This window comes from Phacochoerus africanus, chromosome 14 (genome assembly GCF_016906955.1).
Source record: "Phacochoerus africanus isolate WHEZ1 chromosome 14, ROS_Pafr_v1, whole genome shotgun sequence".
Taxonomy (NCBI): domain Eukaryota; kingdom Metazoa; phylum Chordata; class Mammalia; order Artiodactyla; family Suidae; genus Phacochoerus; species Phacochoerus africanus.
In genome coordinates this window covers 18,113,495-18,141,421 of record NC_062557.1, presented here as the reverse complement: position 1 = coordinate 18,141,421, position 27,927 = coordinate 18,113,495, and the positions used below count along the sequence as shown (strand labels likewise).

At 56.8% G+C, this 27,927-nt stretch overlaps 1 protein-coding gene across 4 annotated transcripts in view; it reads right to left on the bottom strand.

The window, feature by feature from the left end:
• ARHGAP27 (Rho GTPase activating protein 27) overlaps nucleotides 1–27,783 on the bottom strand; it is a 33,100-nt gene extending 5,317 nt beyond the window's left edge. For 2 of the 4 annotated variants that reach the window (XR_007131697.1, XM_047757186.1), the window contains exons 1-10: nucleotides 27,577–27,782; nucleotides 26,481–26,613; nucleotides 24,292–24,960; nucleotides 4,141–4,548; nucleotides 3,701–3,883; nucleotides 3,415–3,495; nucleotides 3,247–3,342; nucleotides 2,825–2,892; nucleotides 2,410–2,500; nucleotides 1,815–1,919 (exon numbers count right to left, since the gene is read on the bottom strand). Coding sequence is in view for 3 of the 4 variants with exons in the window: in XM_047757186.1 (XP_047613142.1) it covers nucleotides 1,815–1,919; nucleotides 2,410–2,500; nucleotides 2,825–2,892; nucleotides 3,247–3,342; nucleotides 3,415–3,495; nucleotides 3,701–3,883; nucleotides 4,141–4,548; nucleotides 24,292–24,942 (1,683 nt within the window). In the remaining variant the exon portion in view is untranslated. Of the gene's footprint in view, nucleotides 1–1,814; nucleotides 1,920–2,409; nucleotides 2,501–2,824; nucleotides 2,893–3,246; nucleotides 3,343–3,414; nucleotides 3,496–3,700; nucleotides 3,884–4,140; nucleotides 4,549–8,396; nucleotides 8,582–24,291; nucleotides 24,961–26,480; nucleotides 26,614–27,576 lie in introns of those variants that run through there. The other 2 variants (XM_047757187.1, XM_047757188.1) reach the window with 2 other exon arrangements.
• Nucleotides 27,784–27,927: the final 144 nt, after the last annotated feature.

Below are 27,927 nucleotides of genomic sequence, written 5' to 3'. Positions count from 1 at the left end.
CCCTGCAAAGACTAGAGAACTTCCAGGGGGCAGATAGCATGGCCTCACTCTAATCTGAACGGACAGAAACCCTGCCTGCTATCCCAGAGATTGGCCTGACAATGCTTCTAAAACAACAGCCATTCATTTTGGCAGCTCTCTCAAAACATAATCAGTTCACATTTGAGTTTCATAAGAAGGCAAAGCTGTTTAGTTACATATCACTGTATTTCACGAGACAGTCATCCTGTTGCTTGCACAGGCAAGCTGAGCACAAAGCAGCTATTCTCAGGGGACCGCTGCTGAGGTTTTCGGTGGCTCTGGGGTGACTGGGAGGCTGGCTATCCTCAGTGATATAGAATTGGGGGCTGTCTCTGGAGAAAATTTCTGGAGTTGCCTACAGGTCACTCTTGAGTGAAGAGGGCCACCAGCCAGGGGAAAGCAGGGGCTCCTCCATTTCCATCAAGACTGTCACCTTCCCCTCAACTTGAGCTCCCAAGAGTACCATCTGCCTTCCAGTCCTCACCAGAAGAGTCAACACAGAAAAGGACACATTCACACAATTTAGAATAGATTTACAAGGAGATCCTGCTGAATAGCATTGAGAACTTTGTCTAGATACTCATGTTGCAACAGAAGAAAGGCTGGAGGAAAAATGTTACTGTAATGTATACATGTAAGGATAACCTGACCCCCTTGCTGTACAGTGGGAAAAAAAAATTTAATTAAAAAAAAATTTAAAAAAAAAAGAAAAAAGAAAAGGACACATTCAAGCTCCTTGCAGTGTTGTTTTTTCTGAGCTGAGACGGAAGGTCACAGTTTTGGCTTTCATCAAATGTTACCTGAAGCAACCCCAAGAGTCCCTTACTAAACTAGAATAGAGCTGCATGCTAAAAATTTCTTCACGAGCCAAGGGTTAGGAAAAAGCTTTGATTTCCCTTGAAATCTAGTAAGGTTCCCATCAAGCCCGAATAAGAAGAGCCATGTAACTGTCCTTATGTTTTCACTTTAGCTATCAGCAAACTAGGAGCAGATTTTTTTCAGCCACGGCAACCTTAGCACCTGTGTATCATCTAGCCCCTAACCCTTCTCCACATCGCCTCTTCCTCTAATTTGTTTTGCCTGGGTTTAGCTTTTCAGTGGCTTTTACCAGCTCACCCACCATATGCATTTTTTGGCCACACCCATGGCATGTGGAAGTTCGTGGGCTAGGGATCAAACCCGAGCCACAGCAGAGACCTGAGCTGCTTCAGCGACAACAGTGGATCCTTAACCCACTGGGCCACAAGGGAACTCCCACCATATGCTATTTTTTGGCTGCACTGTGGCATATGGAAGTTCCTGGCTCAGGGATGGAATCTGAGCTGCAGCTGCGATATAGGCCACAGCCGCAGCAGTGTTGGATCCTTAACCCACTGCACCACAGCAGGAACTCCCCACCTCATGCATTTTTGTTGTGAGGTGCCTCAAAACATTTGGGGACTGAGGTGAGGTTAAAAACAAGTTTAAAATCAAGACGACATGTGGACGGTGAAGGGTGTGGCCTGCGAGGGTCTTACCTGGGCCCCACCTGGCCACCCTTCCAGGCATGAGAGTTTCATTTCCCAGAGACCCTTACTTGGGACCAAAGACTTGGGTGCACTCTCCTCCTAGAGAAAGAGCTCCAGAATCCGTGATGCCAGAAACACGGTGGGTGGAGCCTCAAGGCAGGGTAGCTTGGCTTTGAGCCCTGAGAATTCCAGCCCCAACTCTCCTGAGGGCCCCTTCTTGGGGCTTGCTTAGGGCAGGTCCCAAGCCGTCAGTAAGCCCCTTCTCCTCCCCTCCCCCCAACTCACCTCCAGAACATTCTTCTTGCTTGATTTGTCTTTGGGGGCCCAGGTGAGAGAGGCCCCCTTCAGCTCCACTGTGTACTCAGGGGTGGAGAGCTTGGAAGGCTGCCTCTGTGGGAAAGGGAGCATGGTTACAGGGTGCCCTCAGCTCAGGCAGGCCTGTCACAGCACCCTGGCTCCAATCCATCAGGCTCCTTTGGCTCCAGGGACAAATGGGGTCAATATCTCTAGGGCACGGGACCCAAGGGTTCCTGGAACCCAGAGATCCCAGTACTTCTTAACTATGGAGCCTGCAAGCTGGCTGGGTGTTTGCTTACCTGCCCACCTAGGAGAGGAAAGAAGGATGCAGCCCCACCTCTGTGAGCAGGTGTGTCCAGTCCCCAACCTGCCCGCCCCCCCCATCCTCAAAGACTCGTCCCTCTGCCCAAGGTGGCTGGAAGGGCTTGTCTTGGGAGGAATCTGCTCTCATCATGCCCTGCTAAGGCCCAGCTCCCTTGACACTCAGGTTCCATGGTCTCAGACGTAGCCTTTGGGCAAGCCAGACTCCCACAGGAGTCAGGAAGGGATGGAGTGGTCCCTGCCCTGGGAGCCTGGGCCTCACCAGACCGCCTGCAGCCGAGGTCTTCGAGTCCTTGAAGAATGTCAGGACGCCGCCCTCCAGCACTGTCCAGGAGGCACTCCAGTGCTTCTTCCTAGGTGGGGATGAGGAAGTAGGCGTGGAGGCAGCAGGGCTTGGATGTAGCCCTGGGCTGACATGCCCCTCCCACCCCACCCAGGAGCAGGGCACAGAGTTTAAGAGCACAACTTGGGGCACCCAACCATAAAGGGTGGACTCCCAACTCTAACACCTGGTAGCCAAGGGGCCTTGGGTAAGTCACTTCCTCAGTGACTCAGTGTCCTCACAGGCCCTCATAAGTCACTAGGAGGGTTAACAAGAGCCTGGCATATGGCAAGTGCTCAGTGACCATCAGGCATCACTAAGGGCCCGCCGGGGTCTGGGGCAGATGTGCTCTCACCGGAGCCGCTTTCCCTTGTCCACTGTCTTGGTGCGATGGAGCACGCCTGCCTTGTCCAGGGTCTTGATCTTAGAGAAAGGGGAAGGAGAAGGTAGTTAAGGGAGGGAGCGGCAGAGGCTCGTCCCCTGCTCAGCCAGAAACTCCCCACAGGTTGGGCCTGAGTCTCCGCTGAACCCTCTTCACCTGGCGCAGCCACCTGGCCGCTGGTGGTGGGTGTCTCTTCCCACAGCAGCAGCAGAGATTTCCTTCCAGCTCCCAGCCTCACCCAACTCTGAGTTTGGGGTGACCCAGAGCCTAGGTTTGTCCAGCCCGGCTAGAGCCTGGGCCTATGGTGGAGACCTGCCTCCAGAGCCAGTCCCAGCCTCCAGAACCTCTAGAAACACCCCAGTTCTTTGGTGGGGATCCCGCCAGATCCTACATACTCCTTCCCGTCCCTTCTCCTCAGGGGGGCTGGCCTGGGCTGGTGTCTCACTGTCCTGGCTGGATTTGCGAATGCTCCGTGGGGCAGGGACAGGGACCTGGGGAGAAAGCCACTGTCATAGAGAATCCCCTCCTCCCTCCCGGTTCCTCTCCCTTCCCCAGCTGGTTACCTGGGGCAGCTCCCACTGAACGGAGGCGTCATCTGTGTTGTAGAAATAAGGCTTCCCGTGTTGGTCCTCCAACCTCACCCACTGTAGGGACAGGGATGGTCAGGGCTCTAGCTCACCTCATGACCAGGCAGCAAAATTCCCTCCAACCAGAGCCCAACATAGCCCGTGGAGTTTACTGGGGCAGGGGTGGGTGATGCCGTCTTGGGCTGGCGTGGAGCCCGCCGGCTTAGAGTGTTAAGGGCAGCGACCCCGCGGCTGTCTGGGCCCATCGGCCCGCCGCCCCTACCTGTTCTTGGGTGAAGTTGTTGGTGTACAGCGTCTGGCCATCCGGGCTCACGTGGCAAGACCAGCCTGGCGGTATGACCAAGGGCGAGGCGGGGCCGGGCTCACTGAAGGAGCCCACGGGGGAATAGTCCTCCTCTGGGTAACTGGTCAGGGACTCAGGGTAGTCCGCCTCGGGGGTAGGAGGCTGCAGAGAGCAAAACATGGGTTGGAGGCTCTCGGAGCCTGTAAAGACACGGACCCGTGCTTTCAGTCCCGGCCACGCCCCCTCACCCAGGGAGGTGGGAGAGGCGGGGTCAGAGGCTCTCAGAGATAGCCCCGCCCACCCACGACCCAGAACCCTCTCTCAGCCCCCAGGGCGGTGGGGGCAAGGGGGTGGGGTCAGAGCCCCCCCCCCCCGCCCCGAGCCAGCACCGCCCACCCCGGCGAGGCCCCGCCCCTCACCCTCTGGTCCCGGGGGCTGCCCGGGCTCAGGCCCGGCTGCATCTCCAGCTCGTCTTCCGGCTGGTCCTCAGACTCGTCCTCCCAGGCCGTCTCTCCCGTCAGCGGGTTGTAGAAGAAGACCCTGCGGCTCTCCTCATCCCAGTACTGGCCCCACTCGGTCTCGAGGCTCTCGTGGCTGCCCACCGAGGCGGGGGAGGTGGCCGGGCTGGTGGCGCCCTCGGCGGCCTCGAAGGGCGACTCCCAGGTGGTCACGCCCGTGTCGGGGTTGTAGTAGTAGGGGCGTCCGGTGCCCGCGTCCGTGTGCGTCTCCCACACTGGGCTGGGGAGGGGGGCCGCGGTGGCGCGGGGCGACGTGGCCCGAGGCTGCCTCTCCAAGTTCACGTACACTGGCTCCGGGGGGTCGTCCGCCTGCGGGAGGAAGAAGAGGCATGACCTTCTGGGCAACTCCGGGGTCACAACGTCCCCACTCAGGCACCTAGCACCTGGGTGATTTTTAGCAAGTCACGCGCCTCCCTGCCTCAGTTCCCCAGCGGCAAAATGTCCACCCAGCCCGCGACTGCAGTGAAGAGACAAATGAGAAAATGTTCTTGAAATTGCTCTGCAAAGTATAAAGTGCCCAGGTGCGTGGGGCAATTACATTATTTAACAAGAGTAAAACACCGATAACAAAGTTCTCACAGGTGTGAGTCAAAGGTTGGGCAGGAACAGAGAAATGGCCTGGGACCAGTCCCTTCTGGCTGCCCTCAGGCTCCATTCTACAGCCCCCACCCCCTCCTTCCTGCTCTGCCAAGAAGGCCCTGGATCGGAACCAGTACTGCTTCTGGATTTGGAGTGGGAACCTACCCAGTGCAGGGTTTGGAGGCCTCAGAATCCATTCGAGACAAGAGAAAGAGAGCCAGATGGGAAGGAGGAGCAAAGAAAGGGAGCCCCACTTCCCCCTCCAGAGTAACATGAGGTGGGCTGGAGGGTCCAGTCACGCAGAGTGTCAGCCCGATCATGCTTAACGCCCTCTCGGCTCCCTGCTGCCTGCTGGGCAAGGTCCAAGCCCTGACCAGGGCAGCAGAGGCCATCCATCACCTGCCTGTCTTCCACCTTACTTCCTGCCACTCCTCGCCGTTGCCCTGAGCTTAAAGCTCCCGTAGCACCAATAGCACCAAGTGGTTGGCCGCCCCACCCTCTCAGCTGGATCTGCTATAGGCCTCAGCTCATTCACGACCTGCCCAACCCCCACCTTCCCGCTTGGCTGACTCCTATTTCTTCTTTAGGACTCTGCTCAGGTGTCAGGTTTAAGATCTTTCCCCAGATTTCTCCCATGTGCCCACCACACCCAGCCTAGCACCCACCAGAGGGAGAGAGAATGAATGACACGATCGAACCCCAGGCAGCAGAATAGCATGCGGAGGGTAATACCATTTTCTAAGAATGCATACTGGTACAAGGGGAAGGGCAGCTTTCAAAACGATAAACTGAGCACACTTCCAATTTTGCGTTTTTAGAGAGCTTCCAAAATGCTAGCGGAAGTCATATCTGGGCAGTGTAGGGATGAGATTTGTTTTTGTTTAGTTTTTTCTTCAAATTTCCTGGGAGTCCTCGTCGTGGCTCAGTGGGTTAAGAACCCAACTAGTTTCCATGAGGATTCGGGTTTGATCCCTGGCCTTGCTCAGTGGGTTAAGGATCCGGCATTGCCACAAGCTGTGGCGTAGGCAGGCAGCTGTAGCTCCTATAGGACCCCTAGCCTGGGAGCCACAGGCCGCAGGTGTGGCCCTAAAACAAAACCAAAAACAGACCCCAAAAGCCCTTGTCTGCAGTCTCAAGACTTTTTTTAAAAAAATCACAAGTTCGAATATATATACATTTAACTGAATCACTTTGCTGTACATCTGAAACCAACACCACCCTGTAAATCAAACTATGCTTCAACAAAAATAAATATCTAAATAATTCATTAGAACATACATTACGCTGCTACCCTCCCCCCCCAAAAAACAAAAACCATAGAAGTTCTGTTGCTGTAACACCTTCACTAAGCTGTAAACTGCTCAGGGAAAGGAAGGAAGCACGTCCTGCTTACGGGGGCCTCTGATTGGGCCTTGGGGAGGCGCCTAAAAAAATCATTCATTTGGCCAGCAAAGATTGGCCAGGCACTGTTGGAGGCACTGAGAATGCAGCCACGGATCAACGAACACAAATCTCTGCCCTGGCAGGGCTGACACTCCAGTGCACTTGTGTGTAAAGGGCGGGGAGAGACGAGCAGGGCGGTGGTGAAACACACAGCCGGTCAGCGGTGGCTCCGACGAAGAAGAAAACAAAACTAGAAGTGAGTGCTGCTGTTTCAGACACTGGGGCAGGTCTCAGGCACGGAGGCGGGCAGGAAGAGCTGGTCCACTTCTCTCCCTCACCCCACAAGCTCCTGTGTGGCTGAGATGGGACCTTTCACCCCACTTCTTCATTCTCTGCCTACGGCAGCCCCCCTGTAGCATCCTGCATCCCAACCACACTGGCCCGCTGACCCTCCGCCACACACAAGCACCAACGGCATCTTCCTTCCAGGCTGCGGGCACATCTGCTTTGGCTCCATTCCCGCGGCCTGGAGCCTCCTGCCCCCCCCTGCCCCCATGTGCCCCCTGCCCCTCCGCCCCCCACTGCTCTCATTCCCTGCCTGTCGGAACCCTGCTCCTCCGCCAGTGCTCTGCTTGCAAGCCTCACCCGCGGGAGGCCTTCTCCCTCTGGTGAGACATCTAATCCGCTGGCATGCTGCTTGTCACTCTGTGGGGCCTGATGGCATGCCTTGGTGCTCAGTTCATTGTCCACCCATCTGCCTACCTTCTCTACCCCCAAAAGGCAGGAGTTTCTTGAGAGCAAGATTTAGGATGATATAACTGAGCAGGGCTGCCCCCCAGCATTTGGCCCAGTGCCTTGAGGGCCACAGCCGATTCACCAAAAACACTTACAATTTGAGTACCCAAGTCATTTCCATGCCAAACAGCAGCAACAAACAAAAACCAAACACACCTGACACTCAGTGGGGTTAGCTTTGAGGAAGAATGTCCTGAGAACGAACATTCAAGCCCAGGAACCAGGAAACTCCTTGGGAGGACAGGATGGAGGCGGAGGGGAGAGAAAGGTGATAGCCAGGCACACCTCCTTCCCATCCCAGCTGGACCCACTGAGGCAGGGGCCTTGCCCATCCCTGGGACAGGGGCTAGAAGGGCGCCAAGGAAGGGCACCGGCTCTCCGGGGCGGGGAGTCCCACGTGGCCAGGCTGCTGGCCGTGCCCTGCGTCCACGGGAGTCCCAGGCTGGTGGGGATTTTACACAAGGAACACCCCCAGCCGGTATGGAGGGGGGTTGGGTGGTAGACGTTTTGGGCCCTCACATGACAGGGCTGTGTCACCAGGAAGAAAAGACACAATCACACTGCGGGGTCCAGACTGCAGATCAGAGGCCAAATGGGGGCAGCGTGATGCCCTTTGGAGGGAAACAATCAGCATGGGGGCCCCGAGACACAGGCTGCCTCGGGGGCTGTGAGCGGCCTTCGTTTGAGGTGGGCAAGCAGAGTCCGAACCCTGTAGGGGATGAGGGATGCTGTGGCCCTGTGGAAAGATCTGGACTGAAGTAGCCCCAAGACCCCTTCAAACTCTAGAGCTCTCTGTGGAGCCCCCGCAGTGCTTAGAGAGAGGCACTTTCCTCTCCTGGAAGCCAGGTGCAGCCAGGAGGACCCAGGTGCAGCCAGGTGCAGCCAGGCCCTCAGGCCCTTCTTTCCCAGGTTAGAGTGGGGCTGCCACCCCGCCCCCAAATCCTAGAGGCCCAGACCAGATGCAGGCCCAGCCCATCAATGGGGGCCAGACCAAGGTCCCAGAGGCTCTTGGGGTCCAGATCCCAGTCATGTTAGAGACACGGGGTCCCTGCGTGGGAAAGAGGAAATGGTCTCCCACTCAGCCCGGAGAACAGAGTGGAGAAGGACCCCGGGCCTCAGGCCTCTTTTATCTGCAGTGCCCCCCTTACCCACAGGCAGGTGGCAGGCCCACCTCTCTTCCCACCACCTAAGCATCCCTGGGCCCCCCACTCAGACAGGAGGGGCCTGGGAGAAGGAAAGAGGAAGGAAGGGAGGAGTCCCCAACCTCTGTGAGGTTTCCTGCTCCCTCAGCTCCTAAAGGGCCGGAGGATGGAGGGCCACTGGCAGCCCCTTGCCCCTGTGGGCCCCTCTGCCGTCCCCATCCGAGTCTGAGCTCACCCCCCAATGCCAGGCTCTCCTACCTGTCTCCGCAGGCCCCGACTCTGCCTCCGGGTCAGCTTGGCAATCATGTCCACCATCCTGTGCCCTCAGAGCTGCTGGGATGCAGCCCTGGGAAGGTTTTGGGGGTGGAGCTAAGGGGCAGAACCCCAAGGCTGGCACAGGGCAAGAGGGAAACAAGAAGTTGTGATGGCGGGAGGCTGAGCCTCCAGCCCATTTCCTGTCAGCGCTGCGGAAGTGCTGCCTGAGACGGAGGCTGCCTGAGACAGGGTGGGGTGGGGGTGGAGGGCTCAGGCCGGGGTATTTTTATGTCCAGGGACACCACTGACCGCCGTACTCAGCGCTCCGATCACCAGTGAATTCTGAATCCCAGACACAGCCATGGGGCAGGCACCCCAGAGGGTGGCACTGGGCGCGTAGTTGGGGGAGGGGTAGGCTGCACAAATGGGGGCAGGCAGAGGTGGCAGCTGGGTGCTTGGGCCTGGCTGCTGTTGATGGATGGGACAATGAGTGGCCGTCAACTCCCCCGAAGCCCAGGAAGGATATGATGGAAAAGAGGAAGCTTGTATGGGGGGGGTTGTCTCAAAGAGGAAGGGGTCTGGGCAGATGTGGCATCAGAGGGAGCCAGTGTCTGGATCCCTCCAGCCACGTGGGGGGCAGGAGGGGTTCTGACCACACCACCATCTACCCGCCTGACTGCCTAGGTCTGCCCCCTCCAGCCTTAGTCGCCAAGACACATGCCCCCACCCCCACCTGCGTGCCCACTTCATGTACAAGGACGCCTCTGCCCTTCCCCCGCTCTACAGGGACTAGCTCCCCTACCCTATCTTTTTTTTTTTGTTTTGCTTTTTAGGGCTACACCCACAGCATATGGAGGTTCCCAGGCTAGGGGTCAAATCAGAGTTGTAGCTTGTAGCTGCTGGCCTACACCATAGCCACAGCAAGACTCAGATCTGAGCTGCATCTGCAACCTACACCACAGCTCACGGCAATGCCGGATCCTTAACCCATTGAGCGAGGCCAGGGATCGAACCTGCGTCCTCAAAGATACTAGCCGGATTCGTTTCTGCTGCGCCACGACAGGCACTCCCCCTACCCCATGTTAAGAGCTTCCTTCTGGCCTCTCCTCTCTTCACCACTCTCCAGGTGGGGGCTCAGGGTGGACACAGCATGTCCTGGGGGAGAAGCTTCGGCCCCTCCTCCAAACCCCTGGCGACCATCTTGTCTTCAGTTACCCCCTCAGAGGTGCTTCCTCCTCAGCCTCAGGTGCCCACCACCTGCCAGCCCGAGGGCTCTCCCCGCACAGTGACTGCCCAGCTTCCAGTTCAGCCTCTGGCCCAGGGCCCACCTGGATCCCAGGACCCTCACTGCCTATTTCAGTGACCCCCCCTGACCCCAGCTCCCCTCCTCCAGGCCCACATGCCCCAGACTCTCCTCCTCGGCACCCACTTTGGGCTCAGGACAGGGACACCCAAGTAGAGCCAGGCATGGCATGGATTTGTGTGGGACACGTGGGGAGACCCCATTCCAAGCAAATCTAGGACTTATGCCCTACTCTGCCCTCAAGACCCTAGTGTGGCTTCACTGCCATCACCTGTGCCCCAACTCAGAAGCCTGGCAGCCCAGGGCAGACTAGTCCCCCAAAGAGGCCTGGAGCCTTGACACTTGTCACACATAGGACACATCCCACTGCCCCCACCCTGAGGGCCAGAGACCACACACACACACACACCCAAGAAAGACAAGCCAGCCTGGGAGATGGGAAGGGCCTCTATAAATTCCACAGCAGCTGAGCCACCCGGGAGGAGCTGGGGTGGGGGAGGGGGGAGAGGAGGCCAGACTTGGGAACCCAGGGCCTCAGCACTGCCCTGCAAGTGGAACTGGGGAGAAGGTCTCCCTATGGCAGGAACCAGGAGTGACAGTGGCAGTGGGAGGGGGAGTGGCTGGGGCCACAGAAACGGCAGCCAGCACCCCACCAGCCACTCCTCCCCAGTAAGAAGCCTGGCTCGTCTGCCTGGGGGCTCCCTCTGGGCTCCGGCCCCACACTACAGGGACCGAGCCAAAGCCACCCAGCTCTGGCCTGCTCTCGGTCACAAGGCTGGCTCCTCAGGCCTCTTGCCTGGGCCTCCCCTCTGCTGGTGGGATGAGGTGGTGACCACAGCCTTAGCGGGGTTCTCCTCCCTCCCCACATCTTCACACTTTGAGAGGAACATGCTGGGGGACGGGACAAGACAAGCCAGTTGTAATCACCCTTCTCTCCCCAAACCCTCACGCAAGGGTTGGGGCAGGAGCAGGTGCCACCAGAAAATTCCATGAGCTCTCTGGAGCCGGAGGCAAAAGAAATGCCTGCCGAAAAAGAGAGTGACTAAGCCCTAAGGGGGCTGAGGCGGAGGGGACAGGAGCTCCTTGGCTGACTCTGAACCTGCTCTGGGCCACCCAGGTTGGGTGGAGGGGGAGCAGGAATGAACTGTGATCTTTGCCCGCAGGGGCTTGGCTGTGTACAGAGCCGCCCCTGTTCTGGCGGCCAGCCCTCTGAGCACGGCTTCCCAGGACAGAGTCCTGGCCTCACTCCGTATCCACCCTCAACCCTGAGCCACAGGTTCACCAACGTGCAGTGGGAAGGCTGGGGGCACCGGGCAGAGTCCGGTCCTCAAGCCTCAGGGTACTGGGTGGCGGGACCTGCCTGGCTCTACCCTCTGAGAGCCACCCAGTGACCTGGGGCGAGGTTCTTCTGGGTTTGGGGCAGAAGCTCCATTCAATTAAAGAGAAAAAAGAGTGGAGCCAAAGTCCAGAAACCTGGCTTCTTGTGTAGACTCTGTCTCAGTTTCTCTCTGGGGAGCCCCTGGACTCTCTGAGCTTCCGTGTCTTTATTTACAGAATGGGCTACCCTCATTCATCCGCCTCCCTCCTCTCACAGCGTTGTTTGGTGTAACAAGCCAAGCAGGCGTGTGAGTTCCCACACCCACAGGGCACACGGGGAAGAAAGCGGGGCTGCACTTCTGCTTTTTTGGCTTTGGGTTTCAGCTGAATACCCTTGGCACTAGACTCTGCCTCTTGGTGACCTCACGGGACTGCCTGCTTGGCCTGCTCCTCCAGGGCAGGGTGGGGTGAGGGGTGGAACCCCTGGGCCACTTGCCACCCCTTGTGCTCTGAGTGAGGCTGGCAGGAACCCCGCGTGTCTGCTGCTGGGCAGGGAGGAATCAGAAATGACCTGTCAAGGGGCCTGCTGGCCAGCACAGGCTGTGACTAGGAGCCAGGCTCGGGAGGTGGGAAGAGCTGCCGGGATGGCCATTTTCTGCTGCCTCCTCGAGCGAACCTGTGCCTGTGCTCACCGTTGCTCCTTCCTCCCCTCATGGGGTTCCAGATCCCCTGCCCAAGCCAACCTCCCAGTCTGGGCCCGGGGAAGCCCACGGCCTCTCATGTGCTCAGAAGCTGCCTCGCCTCAAGTCACCAGCCCCTTCCACCTGGCTGCCTTTGTCCCTTTGGCACTTCAACAAACTCAAGTCTCTCCAACTTACAAAGAAAAAATGTACCCCTGGACCCAGCCCTCCCCTCTTGTCCTCCTTTTTGGAGCCACCTTCTTTTTCTCTTTCGACTGCACCTCCAGTAAATTCCCGGGCCAGGGATTGAACTCATACCTGAGTAGCAACCTGAGCCACTGCAGAGACAATACCGGATCCTTAATCTGCTGCACTACAGCTAGAACACCTCAGAGCCAAAATCTTTTTTTTTCTTTTTTTTTTTTTTTTTTTTTTTTTTTGGCTGCCCCGAGGCATATGGAGTTCCCAGGCCAGGGATCAGATCCAAATCGCAGTCATGACCTACGCAGCAGCTACAGCAAAGCTGGATCCTTAATCCACTATGCTGGGCCGGGGATCGAACCTGCAACCCAGTGCTCCCAGGACACCGCTGATCCTGTTGCACCACAGCAGGACTGCCAGAGACCCAACTTCTTGAAAGAGCGTGTGGACCCATCATCTTGTCACCCCTCACTCAGATACCCAGCCCCTTGCTGAGGTCTGCCACAGCTTGCTTGGGGACGAATTTGTTCCTGGTCTAGCCTGACCCCTCTCCGGTACTTAGTCCTTCCAATCCTCTCTCTCCTGGACGGCCTCAGGCCGTGGCCTCTAACTGCCTCCTCCCTTTGCCCAGCTGCTGGGTGCTGGGTGTCTCATGTCTGCTTCTCACTCTACGGTGGTTAAAGCTCGATCAGCTTTATTAGGGAGAGAGCTTGCAACTGTATCCAACTGAGATAAGGCTGAGCCATCCACCTGCCCCCTGGACGACCTTTGTACACTGAAAAGATGCACGACTGAGTTTGTCTTCATCTTCCTCCCCATCTCAGCATCCTCTCTGTTTCTCAAGCAACGACCTAGAGGCATCCTTGATTCCCACTTCCCTTGCATCACCTGTCTCAGAGCCCAGACGACCCGACCTGCGAAAGCTTTTCAGACCTACCAGTCCCCAGGTCACACTGGGGTTGGAGGAACAAGGCGAACATCACCACGAGCAAGCAGATATTCGGATCTAAAACAGACATCCCACAGGACAACTGGTCTGGTCTCTTTAACATGGCTGTGTCAGAGCAGAAGAAAAGGGAGGGGCTTGCCAAAGGCGATAAGAGACAGCCAGAAGCAATGGACGCACAGGATTAGATTCCCGTACTTGTCTTAGGATAATGGGGGAAATGTGACTGTGGCCAGGGTCTTAGATGATTCTAAGGAATTAATGTTACTTTTACTAGATATAAAAATGCAGAGTTCCCATGTGGCTCAGGAGGTTAAGGATCCAGCACTGTCACTGCTGTGGCCCTGGCCGGGGAACCCACATGCTGTGGGTACAGCCAAAAAAAAAAAAAAAAAAGATATAATAATGGCATCATGGTTATAGAGAAAAATATCATTTTTAGGAGCTACAGACTAAAGTTTTCAAGGGTAAAATATGATGAAGTCTGGAATTTACAATTTACATTAATCTTTTTTCTTGGCAAAAAAGATAGAACGGGAGTTCCCGTTGTGGCTCAGCAGAAACGGACCCGACTAGTATTCATGAGGACATGGGTTCGACAATTCCTAGCCCCGATTAGTTAGTTAAAGATCCAGCATTGCTGAGAGGTGTGGCATAAGTCACAGACTCAGCTCAGATCCGGTGTTGCTGTGGCTGTGGTGTAGGCTGGCAGCTGTAGCTCTGTTTTTCAACCCCTAGCCTGGGAACTTCCATATGCCGCAGGTGCAGCCCTAAAAAGCGGAAAAAAAAAAAAAAAGATAGAACAAATATGACATATAGTAATTGTTAAGTCTAGGAAATGAACAAAATTATAATACATAGTATAATTATGTTCATTTCCGTATTCTTTTTGCGTTTTTGTATGTCTGAAAAGTTTCATAATAAAAAAAAAAAACCCTCAAACTTTAACTATCCTGCATCCTCAGTGTTACTATTCTATGAGGTATCTGTAATTTCTTTCTTTCTTTTTTGTTTTGTTTTGTTTTTTTTTTTTTTTGTCTTTTTAGGGCCACACCTGTGGCATTCGGAGGTTCCCAGGCTAGGGGTCAAATTGGAGCTACAGCAGCCGGCCTACACCACAGCGACAGCAATGCCAAATCCAAGCTTCGTATGTGACCTACACCACAGCTCATGGCAAAGCCAGATCCTTAACCCACTAAGTGAGGCCAGGGATTGAACCTGCAACCTCATAGTTCCTAGTCGGGTTTGTTTCCGCTGAGCCATGATGGGAACTCCATATTTGTTCTTTCTTTCTTTCTTTTTTTTTTTTTTTTTTTTTTTTTTTTTGCCATTTCTAGGGCCCCACTGGTGGCATATGGAGGTTCCCAGGCTTAGGGTCTAATTGGAGCTGTAGCTACCAGCCTACACCAGAGTCACAGCAACGCTGGATCTGAGCCGCATCTGCAACCTACACCACAGCTCATGGCAACACCAGATCCTTAACCCACTGAGCGAGGCCGGGGATGGAACCCGAAACCTCATGGTTCCTAGTCGGATTCGTTAACCACTGAGCCACGACGGGAACTCCCATGTTTGTTATTTCTTACATGGAAACAGACCGGTCCTTCCAGCTCTCCCCTATTCCCAATCTATCAGAGATAAAGTAACATCTCTCCCTTCAAGGTACAGTTCTGGGGCCAGGGATTCTGCAAACACAGCAGTTTAAACATGTCCCACTTCTCTTCTTCTCCTACCTGCTACCCTTAACCATCCAAACCAGGCAGGAGCTGGGGCAGGTGAGTGGGCAGGACCTGGCTGGCACAGGGGAGAGGCCCTGAGACAGAGGCTGGGACCCAGAAAACCCCGGGCAGAATGCAGCCCGCGATGGGACCCTAGGATGAAGACAGGGTGAGCCTTGTACCCCCTTCCCCGAGACCCCTTGTCCCCAGGAGCCGATGGGGAACCAAGCAGATGAGCTAAGCATCCTCTTCCCTTAAAGGCTGGGCGTGCGGAAAATTTCCACTGGCAGAGACACCGCTGCTCTAGGGACCCCCACCAAGTGGGGCACTCCAGCAGCTCGCCCCCAGCCTGGTGAGCAAAGACAGACAATAAACTCCACTCCTCCAACAGCCAGTGGCTAGAGAGAGGTGAAACAAACAGAACCACCAAACTGGCCGCGGCTATCAGGCCCCAGTACGACTCGGACGGAGGACACGCTGAAGACACCATTACGAATCATGGTGGGAAGAAGAACTTGCCAGTAAAAGTGGATGGGACACCTGGGTGGCCATCCAGAAAAAAGAGATACTTAAAGGGGAGGCTACATCTCACTCTGTGCACTCAGATCTAGTCCCAGAGGGTCAAAGATTCAGATGTAAAAAGTGAAGCCATAAAAACAATACTCAAAGAGGAAAATACGAGCAACATTCTCTATTAGAAAAAGCCCTTTGTAACAAAGTCTCAACATCTAAGCACCATAAAATAAGTGATTTATAGTTCTGGTCGTGGCTCAGCAGAAAAGAGCCCAACTAGTATCCCTGGCCTTGCTCAGTGGGTTAAAAATCTGGCATTCCAGGAGTTCCTGTTGTGGCACGGCAGAAGCAAATCCAACTAGGAACCATGAGATAAGGGTTCGATCCCTGGCCTTGCTCGGTGGGTTAAGGATCTGGCTTTGCCGAGAGCTGCGGTATAGGCCAGCAGCTGTAGCTCCAATTCGACACCTGGCCTGGGAACTTCCATATGCCACAGGTGTGGCCCTAAAAAGCAAAAAAAAAAAAAAAAAAAAAAAAAGAGGAAAAAGATAAGAAACTGGGGGGTTCCAGTCAGGAGAGCTAACATGCAAAGAAAACGTAAAAGAATCACATAACTAATAAATTTCCACAAGCTGAAAAAATACCCAAGTCTACAGACTGACAGGGCTCTGAGAAAAAGAATCCCCACACGGTGAACCCTCTGGAGCATGTGGATTAGGAGCCCCAGGGAAAAGCAGAAGCTAGTAGTGAAGAGGAGGGTGCAGCAGCTGGAGAAAAGGGGCCTCAACAGCAACCTGATGAAGGGGAAGAGAAAACCACAAGTAAACCATTAAATGTAAAATAAGCCATTAGTAATACAATCAAGGACAGTATATCAATCGTGTTCGTTTTTTTTGGCCTCGCTCTCAGCACGTGGAAGTTCCCGGGCCAGGGATCGAACTCAACCCGCAGCAGTGACCATGCTGGATCCTTAACGCACTGCACCATGTGGGAATTCCCTAGCATAGCAATTGTTAAATGAAATGCAAACAGATTGAATGATCCCATTCAAAGACAATCAGCTTGGGTTTAAAAATCCAGTGATATATACCAAAAACATTTTTTTTTAAAGTGATAATGGTTAAAAAATAAAAGGAAACTGAGATACCAGCAAGTGCAAAAAGTAAAATAACATGAAATCAAAAGGAAGCATGACATTAAGGTGGAGTTTCAGGTTAATGCACTAGGCAGGATACAAAGGGACACCACTTGGTGTCACAAAGGCAGGATTTGTGATGACAGGACAGTCAAAATCTGTAGGCTCCCAACAGCATCACAGGCCAAAGAAAAAGCAAAAACTATTGAAAGTACAAGAAGAACCTAACAGAGTGAATTTAAGTGGGAAATTTATTTATTTATTTATTTTAATTTTTTTTGTCTTTTCAGGGCCGTACCCACGGCTTAGGAGTTGAATCCAAGCTGTAGCTTCTGGCCTACAGCACAGCCACAGCAACGTGGGATCTGAGCTATGTCTATCACCTACACTACAGCTCATGGCATTGCCGGATCCTTAACCCACTGAGCAAAGCCAGGGATCAAACCCAAGTCCTCGTGGATACTAGTCAGATTCGTTAACTGCTGAGCCACGACAGGAACTCCTACGTGGGAAATTTAATAAACCTCTATCAGAATCAGAGCAAAGGGGCAAAAAAGAAGCCTACAAAAGAAATGTGTTTGAAAAATACAGTCAATACACTTGATCTGACACATATGGAACCTTACATCCCTTAAACAGAAAATGTACAGTTTTTCCATATCTATGAAAAGCTTTGAAAACTTGAAAAAAAAAGAAAAAAAAGACCATTTACTTAGCCACAAGGAAATTCAAAACAACTGGAGCCTTTATAAATCCAGAAAAAAAGGAATACTTTCCCGGTAAAATATAAAGTGGCCAAAACGAACTAGAGAACCAGTAGAAGACTTGAAAAGACTGGAGTCCCTGTCGTGGCTCAGTGGAAGTGAACCTGACTAGCCTCCCTGAGGACGAAGGTTCCATCCCTGGCCTTGCTCAGTGGGTTAAGGATCCGGCGTTGCCGTGAGCTGTGGTGTAGGTCGCAGACGAGGCTCAGATCTGGCGTTGCTGTGGCTCTGGTGTAGGCCGGCAGCTACAGCTCTGGTTCAGCCCCTAGCCTGGGAACCTCCATATGCTACAGATGCAGCCCTAAAAAGACCAAAAAAAAAAAAAAGAAAAGAAAGAAAGAAAAAGAAAGAAAAAAAAGAAAGACTAATTACCATTGATAAGGAAAAAAAAAATTCTGCCACAGAAAAAGCACCAGGTCTGGAAGGATGTGCAGGAGGCCGAACTGCAGAAACCGCTAGGGTTCACCTCGGACCTCCCCCTCCAGGACAACAGGAGGATCCTGGATTTCCCTCTCCCCTGAGAGATTCCGGGGTGGGGGGCTCCTCGGACGTGCCGCTGCAACTGTCCTTTGCTTGCCAATCTCTCCCCTTGGACAGAAGCTCCCTGAGGGCAAGGACCTCCTCTGAGTTTTCCTGGTCTTGACCCATCACTGACTCTCCCGTTTACTGAATCCATGAGCTCAAAGGTGAAAAAGCCCAGCCTAGTTATCAGCCCACTAGGATGCCCCGAAGTCTGCAAAGCTCCCCAACTTGCAAGCCTAGGAAAGCAGAACGCATGGAAAGAAACCACAATCCAAATTTTATTTTATTTTATTTTTTTGCTTTGTAGGTCTACATCTGTGGCCTATGGAAGTTCCCAGACTAAGGGTGGAATCAGAGCTGCAGCTGCCGGCCTACTCCACAGCCACAGCAGCGTGGGATCCGAGCCTCGTCTGTGACCTACATGCCAGCTCAGGGCAACGCTGGATGCTTAACCCACTGAGGGAGGCCAGAGATCACACCCACGTCCTCATGGACGCTAACTGCTGCACCACGATGGGAATTCCTATCCAAATACCAAATATTTGTAATGGGGTTAAACTATTTTTATAGGGGGCAGAGTCATTTACAAATTCAGTCAATGTGAGGAATGCTGCAGATGTGCAGATGAAGAGGGGAGATGGCTGGCTGGACCCGGAGGCAGGCCCCTTCTGGGCTTCCCCTCTCACGGGGGCCTCCAGGTAGGGGACAGGGATATGGGGCAGGACCATGGAGCCCAGAGCCTGGACTGGACAGGCCTCACCTGGCCTAGGAGGCAGCTCTGGCCGTCCCCTAACACCATGATCTCATTTGGAAACAGAGCCTCCAAATTTTATTTTATTTATTTATTTTTGTCTTTTTAGGGTGGCACCCATGGCACATGGAGGTTCCCAGGCCAGGGGCTGAATCAGAGCTGCGCCTGCCGGCCTACACCACAGTCACAGCAACACCAGATCCAAGGCACGTCTGCGATCTACACCACAACTTACGGCAACGCCGGATCCTTAACCCACTGAGCAAGACCCAGGATTGAACCTGCGTCCTTATGGATGCTAGTCAGATTCATTTCCGCTGAGCCACGACCGGAACTCTCAGAGTCTCTGAATTTTAGCAAGCTTCCCTCCCTGGGATCCAGCCCAGGCAGCCCCACTTCTCTCCACAGCAACTAACATCAACTGTCCCCTCCCTGCCCCACTTAGATCGAGCTCCAAATCTCCGGAACACTCTGGAACCTGACCATGCCTGATCATCAGCTACCCCCGCCCCCCTGTCATGATCTGATTGTGGGCTTTCCCACGCCCGGACCTGGCACAGACTGGCCATGGGGCTGGTGTTCAGCCCCTACCGCCAGCCCCCACCCACCCCCTCCTGTGGGTCGGACAGCTCCAGGAAGGGAAGAGAGCCACAGAGTGAGGCCAGCTGGGGAGGGGCGGGGGCGCGGGAAGGAAGTGGGGAAGCAGGTGCACTTGCCATGGGTGGGTTTGTCTCTGGAAGCCTGGAGGCTGAAGGGAACGGGAGACTGAGAGGAGAAAGAAACGAGGCCCAGGCTGGGGGAGTGGGGACATGGCCACAGCCAGGAAGTCTGCAGCGGGGGAGGGGGCTCCTTTCTTCCCCAGGAGCTGGGGGCAGGCAGGGCTGTCCATGGCCACGAAAGTGGGGTGATGGGAGGGGAGAGCCAAGGACTTGCTCTTTCACCAACTAGGTCAGAGGCTGACCCGGGTCAGCCTGGGTTGCAGGTGAGTTGTGGGGGGGGGGGGCAAGTTCAGGTGTGAAGAACCAGCTGGGCTACTGCTGGGGGTGGGCGGAGCTGAGGGGACTCATGAGACCCTCTGCTTGGCCTCCGCTACCCCTGCTCTAACCAGCCCCCTCTCCAGAAGGCCCCCTTGGCTGACCCCAAAGGGGGACCCAGGTGGGTCTGCCAAGGCCAGTTCCCTTATCTCAGTCCCTGGGGCTGCCCTTGGAGTCAGTCTCAGGGAGTGTGAGCCAAGGCTGGGATCCAGTGAGGAGGTGGGGCGCCTGGCAGCACGGGGCCCTTGGGTGGGTTCTAGGACGGGTACAGGGAAAGGCAGACCCAGAGGGGAGTTGGGGAGAGTGGGAAACCTGCCCCCACCCCCAGGGTCCCGACGCGACTGGAGGCGAAGGGTCAGAGTCACTCACAGTTCCTGGTAGAGGAGGAAGGTGGAGGGAGGGCCCTGGGGCTCCTTCCAGTCCTGGAGCAGCTCGGGCTCGGGTGAGGTTGTTTGCATAAGAAGCTGCAGAGGCCCCGGCCTGGAACCCCTTCCTCCCTGCAGCCAATGCCCGGGAGGCAGGGGCGGGCTCAGCCCAGAGGGCCGGCCTGGGCCTTCCAACCTCTTTGTTGTCCTGGGGCGGGGAGGGTGACCACACCCTGAAATCCCTGGGTCAGAGGTCTCCCCCCACCTCCCCACCCCTGCAGCCTCTGGGGTGGAGTCTCAGAGGCCCCTTGGCGGGGGTGGGGGGGGAAGAGTTGAGTCCTCCCCCTCTCCCCACCCCTCCCTCCACAGAAGGTGTGCTTCTGCTCTCCTGGGAGTGGTCAGCTGCAGAACACAGATCTGCAGGGGCGGCTCGGGCTTTCCTGCCTCCTCCCTGCCCCCTCGACAGGGCTGGGCAGACATAGGGCACTCAGAAAAGTCTGCACTGGAGTTCCCATCATGGCTCAGCAGTTAATGAATCTGATTAGCATCCATGAAGACGTAGGTTCGATACCTGGCCTCCATCAGCGGGTGAAGGATCTGGCGTTGCCATGGGGTATGTAGGCCAGCACATGATTCGATTCGACCCCTAGCCTGGGGACCTCCATAGCCTTCAGGTGAGGCCTTAAAAAGACAAAAAGAAAAAAAAAAGAAAAGCCAGCACTTGTTTGCCTTGGGCTTGCCTTGTTGCCAAGCCTGAAAGCCACCTGGCTGAGACTGAGGACTGAGCCTGGTGGCCAGGGTGGGGTTTGGGGTCAGGAGGCCTGCAACTGACCTGAATGCAGCCACCTCCTGGCTCTGTGACCTCTGGCCAGTCACTGGGCAAACGGTGGGGGGAGGGGGTTACCACGCCTCCTTCCGAGCTGCTGGAAGGACGAGACTAAGTGAGGGCCCACGGGACCTGCAGTCCTTGTGGTGTCTGGCCATGCCTGTGTCTCTTGCTAGTCAGGAGAAGGGTGAATGGCAAGGCCATAAAATGCCCTACATGGTGGAGGCTCCTCTCTCCAGGGGCGGAATGTCACTGTCAAGCCCTCCTCGTCCTTGTCCCTCTCCACTTGTCCACTGGCCCACCAGCCGGGCACTCTTCCCCACCTCCATCCACACATCCGAGGAAGCGGGTCCCCCCCACCCCCGCTGCGCTCTGGGCCCCTCCCTTCTCCCGGGGTTGGCATCTCTTCAGCCACCTCCTCGCCATCCTCAGCTTCCCCCTCTTCCTGCCCCGTCACTTCAGTTCAGGGGGAGTCTCCACCATAGGCTTACACCTGCCTCGGGACACACAGTGTCTCCCCTGCTGCCAAGCTTCTGAGACTCGTCTCCGCTCACAGACTGTCCTCACTGTCATTCCTCTGACCCTTTGCTCTCTGCCTTCAGGGATCCCTGACAAGGTGGCGCTGACCTTCTGGTGGCCACTTCTGACAAATGTTCAATGGACTTTATCTGGACACTTCTCCTCGGCTTCTAGGCCAGCACCGCCTGCTTCTCTCTTTGTTCCTTGACTATGTCTTCCTCTTATGCGCCTCTCTCCTCCCTCTGTCACTCCAGTGCGGCGGCTCCAGGGCTGTCTCAGGTGCTCTGTCCACACTCTCCACACCCATGGCTCTGCCATCACATGCGAAGGCCTTCTCCTGGCACAGCCAAAGCGGGTACCGAATCTTTCCTCCACTTCCTCCTCCCTGGCTGTCCTGGCACTAAACGGCACCGCTGTTTGCCCTGGGAGACTGGAGCGCCGCATTTCCCAGCCACCCCCTCAGCCCGTCGGCCACCAGGTCCCGCTGAGTCTACCTCCCAAATCCCCTGTCACCACCGCGTGCCTGGGGGACCACAAAGATCCTCCTCTATTCTCAGGGGCCCAGCCGCAGGGGTCTTTCCTCAACCCCTCTCCCTTCGAGAGCCTTCCGACTGCTGCAGATTAAAGTCCAAACCTCTGGCGAGAGCCCATGAGCCCCTGCTCAGCAAGACACCAATCCACGCTCCACCCGAACCCCCATTCCTGAGCCCCAGTGGTAAGGGCCCCAAAATGCCACATCTTCTCACACCTCCGCCTAGACCCAGGCACCATGGCACCCCAGTGAGGCAGCTCCACCACAGACGTCCTGTGCCATGCGCCAAAGCTTCTGTCCCTTCCTGCAAATATCCTGTCTCAGACAGTGACACCCCATCCCCCCAGAGCTGGGGCTGTGCCTCAGTCACCTTTGGATCAGAAGGCTCACCTGATGCCTGGCAGGTGCTCGATTCATTCACACTTAGCGAACAGAGAGGAAAGATAGGACCTGCTTCTCCTGCCTCCATCAAGGAGAAAACAGGCAGGCTCACCTTTCAGGAAATCCCTCCTCTAAACGCCGCCTTCAACAGCTGAGAGCGGGGTAGGATTTCTTACCCAAGAAGGAACCCCCCCTCCCCGCCCCTGGAGTTTGTCAACATGGTGGGGGGGGGGGTCAAGGGAGGCCCACAGCTGACGCTCAAATAAAGCATAGTCACAGGGAGTGTGGTGTTACACCCATCACGCAGGGGAGGAGACAGGACCAGAGACGCTAAGCGACTTGCTGAGGTCACACAGTGAATGAGGGCCAGAAGTGGCCCTGGGCGGGCAGCGTCTCTTGGCCAAAACCCAGGTCTCTGGCAGATGCTCCAGCTCCTCCCTGTGTGAGCACCACCCCCACATCACCCCCCAAAACCCCGCTGCAACCGCTGGAGCTGGGGGAAGGGGGGGCAGTGAGCCTGGCTGCTGAGGGGGATTTCTCTTCTCAAGAGGCTCAGGGATCTGGGGGTCTTCCCTCCCTCCTTCTCCCTCCTTGGTCCCGGGCTTTGGGGTGGTGGCCGAGCTGCAGAGCCAGGGCTCACGGTCAGGGGACTGCTTCTCTCCGTCTCTCCTTAACACATTCGGCACAGGCTCCGGGTCAGGCCCTGTGCCAGGGGCTGCGCTTCAGAAGCAAGGCCGTGGCCCCTCCCTCGAGGAGCTAGGAGTGCACCTCCAAGGGCAGAGAATGCGGAGAGGCGCCAGAGTGCGCCGCCCAGAGCCTGCTCAGGAAACGCCGGGGGAGGAGCGCTGGCACCCGGCCGTCTATCCCAGAGTAGCTGTCTGGTCGGTTGGGAGAGGCGCTGGGATCAAGGATTCGCCCACCCCCTCCGCCGCCCGCAACTCTCCCAACTCCGGATCCGGGTCTCAATCTCCTTTCTTACACGACGCGAGCTGTTCTCCGCTCTGGCCACTAGGGGGCGGGGTGCCCCTTGCAGAAACCGGAGCAAAGGTGGCGCGAACCCATAGGAAAAGATACTCGGTGAGACCCCAGCTAGTCTTGGTGGACCACCTACAACCTGCCAAGCACTTCCACGCCTCACGTCGTTTAAGGCTCTCAACAACTCCAATCCATTGGTATTGCCCTGCTTGTACACACGAGGACATTGGGGCCAGGGGAATGAAGTAGCTCGTCAGCAGCCGGCAGAGTCAAATTCGAGTCTCTGTAGCCTCAAATCCTGAGCACTGCCCCAAAATGAGACGAGGCGGAGAGAAGACCCAGGGACTCGAAGATAAGGATGGTTCCTCCTCCCTCTGGGAATCCCAGACTCAGTCCCCACGCATGGCAGGCATTGATATTTATTGTAATCATATTTGGATCCAAAGAAGGAAATCAGAGACTCACAAGCTTCAGGGGTCATTCATCCACCATCCCCGACCCCTTCAGTCTAGACACAAACTGAGACCCTGAGAGAGGAAATGGATTGCCCAGAATTGCACAGCTGTGGCACATGTCAGAAGGGAGCCTGTGCATTTTCCCCCCCCCCCACCCCCCGCAACCACCCCCTGAAAAGTCCCTAAGTTTGAAGATGTCAGGGCCCCCAAAGGATCCTGAGGATGTGAGAGTTTTTAAAACATCCTCTATTTTTAGATTTTCCAAATTAACATAACCGGATTCTGAGGTGAAAAAAACACCCTTGCTGTAACTGGACTTCTTTCTGAAACAAATGCATCGAAATTAAAAATAATTTTAAAAAGGAACTAAAACGTTGGAACCGGCCAAAAAAGGAAGCAGACCCCTGACTTTCACATCCATTATTTCCCTGACTCCCAAGCTCACGTGAGAAAGGCAAGGCAAGTAGAGCGGGCGGCGGGAGGGCCACAATCTCCTACTGCATTCCAGATGCGTGTCGGAATTGGTGCGGATTTTAGAAAGGTAACCCGCGCACATACCTGCCACCCGTGACCTAACGCTCCCAGCAAGGCTTAGGCAGCCCCTGGCAATCCGGTTTACTTGCACTTTGCAGCAAAACATGAGTATTCATACTAAATGGGTCGCACATCTGTTCAAGTCATATTTTGCCATCAACTGAGTTGCAAGAAAACCTTTGCGCTCCAGGGAGCTTTGGCATTTGGGGACTGCAGATAAGAGATCGATCGTGAGTGAGACTGTATCCCTCTCGCTTCTGGGGTGGGGAAAGTTAGACTTGGCGTGAGCGAGCTGGTCCAAAGTCGGCGGACACTGCTGCTCGGTCGAACTGGACGCAAGGCTGAAGCGGTCACCTAGAGCCCGGGTTCCAGGCGAGCGTGCCCTCCTCGAAGCCCTTCTCCCCGCTCCCGGCTCCCTGTGGCGTACCTGCTTCGGGTGTTGCTCCCGAGGCTGGCCGCGTACGTCCTGGATGGCCTCGTAGACGTTCTCGGAGTCGCTGCGCGCCAGGGGCCGCGGGCACACCCACGAGCCCGCCACGCTGCAGGCCTTGAAACTGCCCCGGCTCCCGAGGAGGCCGGCAGGGGGCACGGCGGTGCGGGCCAGGTCGTCCAGGGACTGCGCGGGCCGCACGGGCGCGGTGGGCCGGGTATACAGGCAGGCGGGGAGGCCAGGCGCCAGGCTGCGGCGCTGGGTCACGTTGCGGCCCCGAGCCAGGCTGCACAGGGAGCCGGCGCGGTCCCGGGGCTCGGCGGGGGTACCATCAGGACCTGCAGGCGCCGAGGCGCTCACGAAGCGGTAGTCATAGGCGAGCGGTTCGGAGGCTGTCGGACCTGGGAGGGGCGCGGGTGGCGGGGTGGCAGGGTGTCCGAGTGCCGGCAGCTCGCGCACGTACTGCGCGGGCAGGTAGAAGGGGCGGCCGCCGGGCTCGCTCCGCACATGCCACCAGTGCTCTGTGCTGCGGCGCAGCAGTCGGTAGCGCTCGTTGGGCCGGATGGCGACTCGGCGCCCATCTTTGCCCGTGTACTCGAAGGGATGCTCCACCAGCACGTACACGTCTCCCTCGACGTCCGCCGCCATCGTGGCCACGGCCTGTCCCTGTGGGCAACAAGAAGGAGCGGCGCGGAGGTCAGCGCGGAAAGCCTGGGAGCGCATGGCACTAGGAAGACGGAAGACTTGGGTTCGAGTCCTGAAGCTGCAGTCAGCGTGTGCGTTCGGGGCTCAGCTTTCCTATTTCTAAAACAGGGGACTTGGGGAGTTCCCATCGTGGCTCAGCGGAAAGGAATCTGACTAGTATCCATGAGGGCAAAGGTTCGATCCCTGGCCTCGCTCAGTGGGTTAAGGATCCAGCGTTGCCCTGAGCTGTGGTGTAGGTCAAATAGGCCGCTGGTATCCCGCGTTGCTGTGGCTGTGGCGTAGGCCAACAGCTGCAGCTCGGATTCCACCCCTAGCCTGGGAACTTCCATATGCCATGGGTGAGGCCCTAAGAAGATAAATAAATAATAAATAAGTAAATAAAACAGGGGACTTGGATGAAATAATCTTTAAGGTTCTCATTCTTACACTAGGTGATGGAATTAAGACAGCCCTTTCAATCTGTGGCTTCGATTGTAAAGTTTGATCCCCTGACGGGTAATACCGGTCCAATTTTACGGCCAGAGAATCCTTGCCTCAAAGAGATGGGGTGATTGCTCACGATAAAGTGGACGCCACATTTGCCTCAAAGTTGATTGGGCCTCAGTTTCTGCATCTGTGAAGTGGGAAGACTAGCCCCTTCCTCCACCTCCCGTCCTCCCGCCCCGATGCATTCAACCCTCAGGGAATCGCGTCCTCGGCACCTCCTCTCCCCACCCGGCTCCAGGCATCTGAGCCCCAGGCCTGCCCGGACAGGGTTCGCTCTGCCCTGGGAGTGTCGCTGGCCCGCTTAGTCCAAGGGCTCTGGCGTAAGTGGCCATGACTGCCAGGGCCTGGGGAACCGGTTCTCTCGGTTTTCTCTTTCCTTCCCCAGCGGCTTCACCGCAGACGTGAACCTGCAGCCCGGCCCGCCCGTATCGGCCAGCACCGCCCCTTGTTCTCCGGCTCCCACCTCCCCCTCCCGAGAGAGGCTCGGCCCCTCGAGGCCTTGCCTGGCCTGTGGCCTCTACATTGCCCCATGAGAGTGGCCCCTAGACCATGCACTTATGACAGTGACTACCCCTGCGATGTACCCAGGGGCCCCTCAGGTTCTCCTGGAGTGACCACCACAACCCGCTTGGCCCCTGGTGTGTTGGGGGAGGGGGTCAGAGTCTAATTGTAAATCTGCTTTGTGGCTGGTCCCTTCAAGCCTTTACATCGACAACACCTACTGCCCCACAAAGATGGCCTGTGACTGGCAGCTGGGAGCTCAGCCTCTTGCAGAATCTGAGGGACCCAAGGTACACGGTCGGCCGGCGGGGCGCAAAGCGCTCCTTCTGTTTCTCAAGCTTTCCTTGATGGGTAAGGGGTATAAACGGAGTGACTGAGCACACGGAGCCCTGGAGGGGGGTGGGCGTCGGTGAGCTGACCGGAGCTAAGCCAACAATCCCAAGAGAGGACACCTTTTCTCACCACCTTCCCCCGGACCCCCGCCGCTCACTCACGTGGGCAGGGCGGGCCTCACTGAGCCCATGGGCTGGCAGGGCGGAGCCGGCGGATGGATGCAGGTTAGGTCCCCGCCATCTCCTTGGGCGGGGCGTCCAAGAGTTCGGCTGGAGAGACCTCAGGGAGCCGGAGCTGGCAAGGGGAGCAAAGAGGGAGAGGGGTACTCGGGAGGGCTGCCTCCGTCTCCCAAGGCGTCTGTGTTAGGGAGGGGCGAGAAGCCAGACGGAGTTTGCTGGTGCCGGTGGGGATACTGGGGGCGCGGCCGGGAGCAGAAGGCCTGAGGGAGGGGTAGGGGCAGGGAGGGCTGCGACCGAAGGGTCGCCGGCGGGTCGCGAGCCGAGCCAAGGAAGGGTAGCGTCCCGCCCCTGCCCGCCCCACCCCCACGCGCGGGAGTCGTTGCCCGGGAGCCTCTGCTTCCCATGGGCGCAACGCTCAGGGACTGGTCGACCAGGGCTTGCAGTCTCGCCAGGACGTTCCCAGTCCGAGCCAGGCCATTTGCATTCTGAACCGTCCGGATTGGAGGCATTACCCGTTCCGGGCCCGTTTCCGTCCTCCCCAGGCCCTTTCCGAAACAGCTCGGCTGGGCCTGGAAAAACTTGGAGCGGGGTTCCCATGGCAGGGACGTTCCCTTCCCACGGCAGGGAGCCGGAGCGCAGGGTCACAGGCAAGGTGGGGAGGGGACCCGACCCTTGGCTCCTTCCCCGGCTCTGGGGAAGCGAAGAGAAGGAAAGGGCTGGGGGGAGACTGGAGGACCCCTGGAGCGCGAGGACGGACCCGTCGCCAGGAGGTGCCCTATGTCCACTGCCCAGGAGACGGACGAGAGCCACGGCGGCGCCAACGCTTGGGTCGGCGCTGGGGGCCTGGGGCTGGGTCTCTCATACCCCGGGACAGGGGGCCCTTCGCCTCCCATCTCCTCCCAGAGGGAGAGGAGGCTCCTTCGCGCGCGGCCCTCCTCTCGGGCCCGCGCAGCTTCCTCTCCAGCGCGGTGCGAAGTGGCTGGCGCGCGGTGCTCCCGGGTGAGGACCCGCCGCCACCTGTGGTCTCCCCATCCCACCCCAGCTCAACACCCCGCCCAGTCCGGCCCGGCCCTGGCACCTCGGGGTGTCCGCTCGCTGGCCTCGCCTCCACTTGTCCCGGCGGGCGCACGGGGCTCGGCGTCCGGCGCTCCCTCCTCCACCGCCCAGCTCCCGCGCTGCCCTGTTTCCTGTTCAACAATATAGCGAGGGAGGCACCAGCCGAGAGCACCCGGCAGAACTTCCTCCCCGGCTGGGGCTGCGGCTGTGAGAGACAATCCCCGGTGTCCTGGCTTCCTGTCCCCTCTGGGACGGGCCAGCGCCCCAGGAGCAGAGACGCCACCCCCTTCCCCTGCGCCTCCCGGGATCCTGGGCCACACCTGGGCCAGGATCTCCTGCAGGTGGAGGCAGCAGGGCCAGGATGGTGGGACAA